Source organism: Sitophilus oryzae, unplaced genomic scaffold (genome assembly GCF_002938485.1).
Source record: "Sitophilus oryzae breed Bouriz unplaced genomic scaffold, Soryzae_2.0 scaffold_1620_pilon_pilon, whole genome shotgun sequence".
NCBI classification, from domain to species: domain Eukaryota; kingdom Metazoa; phylum Arthropoda; class Insecta; order Coleoptera; family Curculionidae; genus Sitophilus; species Sitophilus oryzae.
This window is the reverse complement of record NW_022146304.1, coordinates 859,141-862,552: the sequence shown is the minus strand read 5'-3', so window position 1 is coordinate 862,552 and position 3,412 is coordinate 859,141. Positions and strand designations below refer to the sequence as shown.

The window sequence follows — 3,412 nt, the reverse complement described above, 5'->3', positions numbered from 1 at the left end:
GAAATAATACAGTACTGCTTGGAGTTACTTTAAAAAATAATTATGAATTCCCTTGCAAAATGGTAGTAATTCCGTATACCATTTTGCTCGGAACTTTTCGAATTTTATCAATATTGATTTGAAAACAAATGAGTGATATTTCCAGATAATGCTTTTTTTGAACGGAAAATACTATTAATTACATCATTAGAGTACTTACAATTCAGAGATGATACAGTTTTGATCGGAAGCGAAGTGCGCACCAAGTACCAACACAGAATACTACTGTCTTTGAGGGAAATCTTGTTCTAACGCGTTCCGGGCAAGAAAGATTTTGCGCCACCTAGCTAGATAAATTTCTAAAATAACTTTACTACGGTTTTGTTGGGAGGTAGATGCCATCATTTCCCATACTTATTTGCAAAAAAAGAAATCTGTTTTTTTTTAGTTAATACCCTTTTGCACGGGATGTGCGATGTATGAAATACCTATGAAACATTGGAAACCGACGTCATGCCACGATGCATAATGATTTTTGCAGTTCACAGCACAGCTTTTTTGTTTTTAATGCCACTTTTTCACAATTATCACGGGTTTGAATAAATAAAATTTAAATTAAACTGGCAAGATAGCAATAATTACCTTGAGAATGGAGGCTTTAAATGCTTTTCATTATTTTTTCAATGAGGGCAGTTTAAATTTTGAAAGATTTTATAATTTTTGAAGATTCTGACTTTGACGAGAGAAAATTATTTCTGTTATTATTTGGCGGTTGTTCTTAGCAACAGCTATTGCAGTAGCAGATCGCGTACAACGGTCACGATTCAAAACAATTTCGCAACCCAAAATTTTGACGGGCTTTCCAATCTAAATTTATAAACCCAAAATCAATGCTAAAATTGCTGTAAATCGTTACTGTCTAATTCAAAAGCGAATATCTCCAATACAAATAAAGCTATTGAAATGAATCCAAAAAGAAACTATCAAGAAAAGGCGTACCTAGATGATAAAGTGGTTTTTAAATTCCTTGCTGTGTTAACATATTCCACAGGGTATTTCAAACTTTTACCAAAATATCAACATTTTGTTTTACCTCGTATAATTGACAGATGGAAACTTTTAATTTTAATTAAGAAAGAGATACTAAAAACTCAAATAATTTAACTACATATTGCTCAAAAAATCATCAAAATCGGCCCACTAGAACAATAGTATATTATTGAACGAGCAATTTATGCTAGCCATAATTCACGCAGGGTGACGTTTGCGTCACGAGCCGTAGGCGAGGGGCACAAATCACCCGAGTGAATAATGGCTATAAATTGCGAGTTGAATACTATATTTTGTCCACGGCCATTATAATAATTATGAGGAGTGTTTGAATTTGTATTTTTAATGTTAATCTTACTATTAATTATTGTATTCATGTTTTAGAGGAAAATGTCACTAACTACTTAAAATTTGGCAATTTCAAACGTCAAAATTAACTAAAAGATAATAAAAACGTCAATATCATATCGTTTCTATGCATGGAGAGTCGCAGTCATCTCGAACTATTCTATTTTCAAATATTTGGGAAGTTTATTATTAGATGTGTTTTACGACATACCTGTATATTAGTATTTTTTTCTACAGCCTTTAGTAAAATAAATTTGTTGAAAATTGATAGATCGTCCCACCAGCAGCTGACTTTTTGTTATTTTATGTAACTAAGGTTGGTAGTTTGTGTTTTATTTATCGCTATATATGTATTTGAATTTTATTGATGCTGCGATCTGTGAATCTTTAGATCTACTAAGTAAAGGAATATCACAAAGAGATGTGGAGAAAAAGTGTGGTATTCCTCGAACAACACTTCGGGAATCACTTAAAAACTGGAAGTTCTTCAAGAAAATTGGGCAGAAGAAGTTTACTCAGTAAAAAAGGAAGAGCGGGCTCTTGTTTCTCGCATTTTGCGGTTAGCAGAGCTCGGTGTACCACTTGTTCCTAAATCGTTGAGAAGACTGGTCTACAGGTACTGCGTTGACAATAATATCCCTCACAAATTTCACAACGAAAGAGAAATGGCTGGATACGATTGGTATAAATCATTCCTCATAAGGAATCCGATCCTGTCGCAAAGGAGATCACAAAATTTAAATCCTGCACGGGCCCAAAAATTAAATCCGTTCATTACTATAGATCATTTCAATAAATTAGAAAATATTCTGAGGGCACTGGATATTAAAAACTCTCCAGAACGAATTTTTAATATTGATGAGAAGGGCTGCAGGCTGACGCTGCATCACGGTCAAAGAGTTTTGGCAAAAAAAGGATCTCGTCGTGTTCATTTGATTTCCAATGAGCATGCGGAAAATTGCACTATAGTGGCTTGTGTCAGCGCTCTGGGTCATGCTGTACCGCCGCTCATAATTTTTATGGGCTCGAGACTGAAAGAAAGCTACAAGGAACATCTGCCACCTGGTTCTGCAGTTGCCATGGCCGAGAAGGGCAGCATGAACAGAGAAATTTTTGTTCAGTGGCTACACCATTTTTCAAAATTTAAGCCAGCTGGTAGAATTCTATTGATCCTAGATGGCGCATCGTGTCATCTCGATATTTCTATCGTAGATGCAGCTGAGAATTTTGAAATGTCATTATACTGCCTGCCATCCAACACCACTCATGAATTACAGCCTCTTGATAAAGCTGTTTTCAGAGCATTTGAACATTACTGGGACTCCGAACTTTTGCGATATTGGAAAGATAATCCTACCAATTTAAGATCGATCAAAAAAGAGAATTTTGGAAAAATACTCAATCTCACCAGTCTGCCTGTTACTCAACTAGCCACTTCAACTGACGCTTGGTCATCTAATCAGCCTGCTACTCAACCTACCGGTCAGCAAACTTCAAATTTGGTTATTCAGCCTTATTCTCAGATCTCTTATCATTCTGTCACTGGACAAGATGAAATTTCAAAAAAAATGACAAATCTTTTGCCAACTCCAGATTTTAGCATAAAAAACAACTAACTCCAAGACGAAAAGCAGTAAACTATAAAGCTCAGGTTCTGAAGAGAGACTTATTTTCGGAAAAGTCATCCAGCCAACGAATCCTTCAATCTTCCAAGCCTAGAAGCACAAAGAAAACAGAAAACGTCGAAGACTTATCCAGCTGGATGTGTATTGTGTGTGGAGTGGCTCGTGTTGAAGATATGCGGCAATGCTCGACATGTAAAAAGTGGGTACACGAAGATTGTGTAGGTCTTACTGCTAAAGACAGAGACGAGTTTGAATGTCCAAACTGCTCTCCATAGTATGGGCCAATTTTTCGCCATATTATTTTCACATGGGCCGTATTACTATAAGCGGCGAAAATAAGGCCCGTTTTTATTTAATTAAAAAAAACTATTTTTAGCAGTTCGTTTATATTTGTTTTTGTTTAGAGTATT

General features: G+C 35.5%; 1 protein-coding gene across 1 annotated transcript; it reads left to right on the top strand.

Moving 5' to 3' along the window:
• The first annotated feature begins 2,042 nt into the window (after positions 1-2,042).
• LOC115880172 lies at positions 2,043-2,993 on the top strand. The gene has a single exon (XM_030897308.1). It carries the CDS (start codon positions 2,043-2,045, stop codon positions 2,991-2,993), a length of 951 nt encoding a protein of 316 aa, XP_030753168.1.
• Positions 2,994-3,412: the final 419 nt, after the last annotated feature.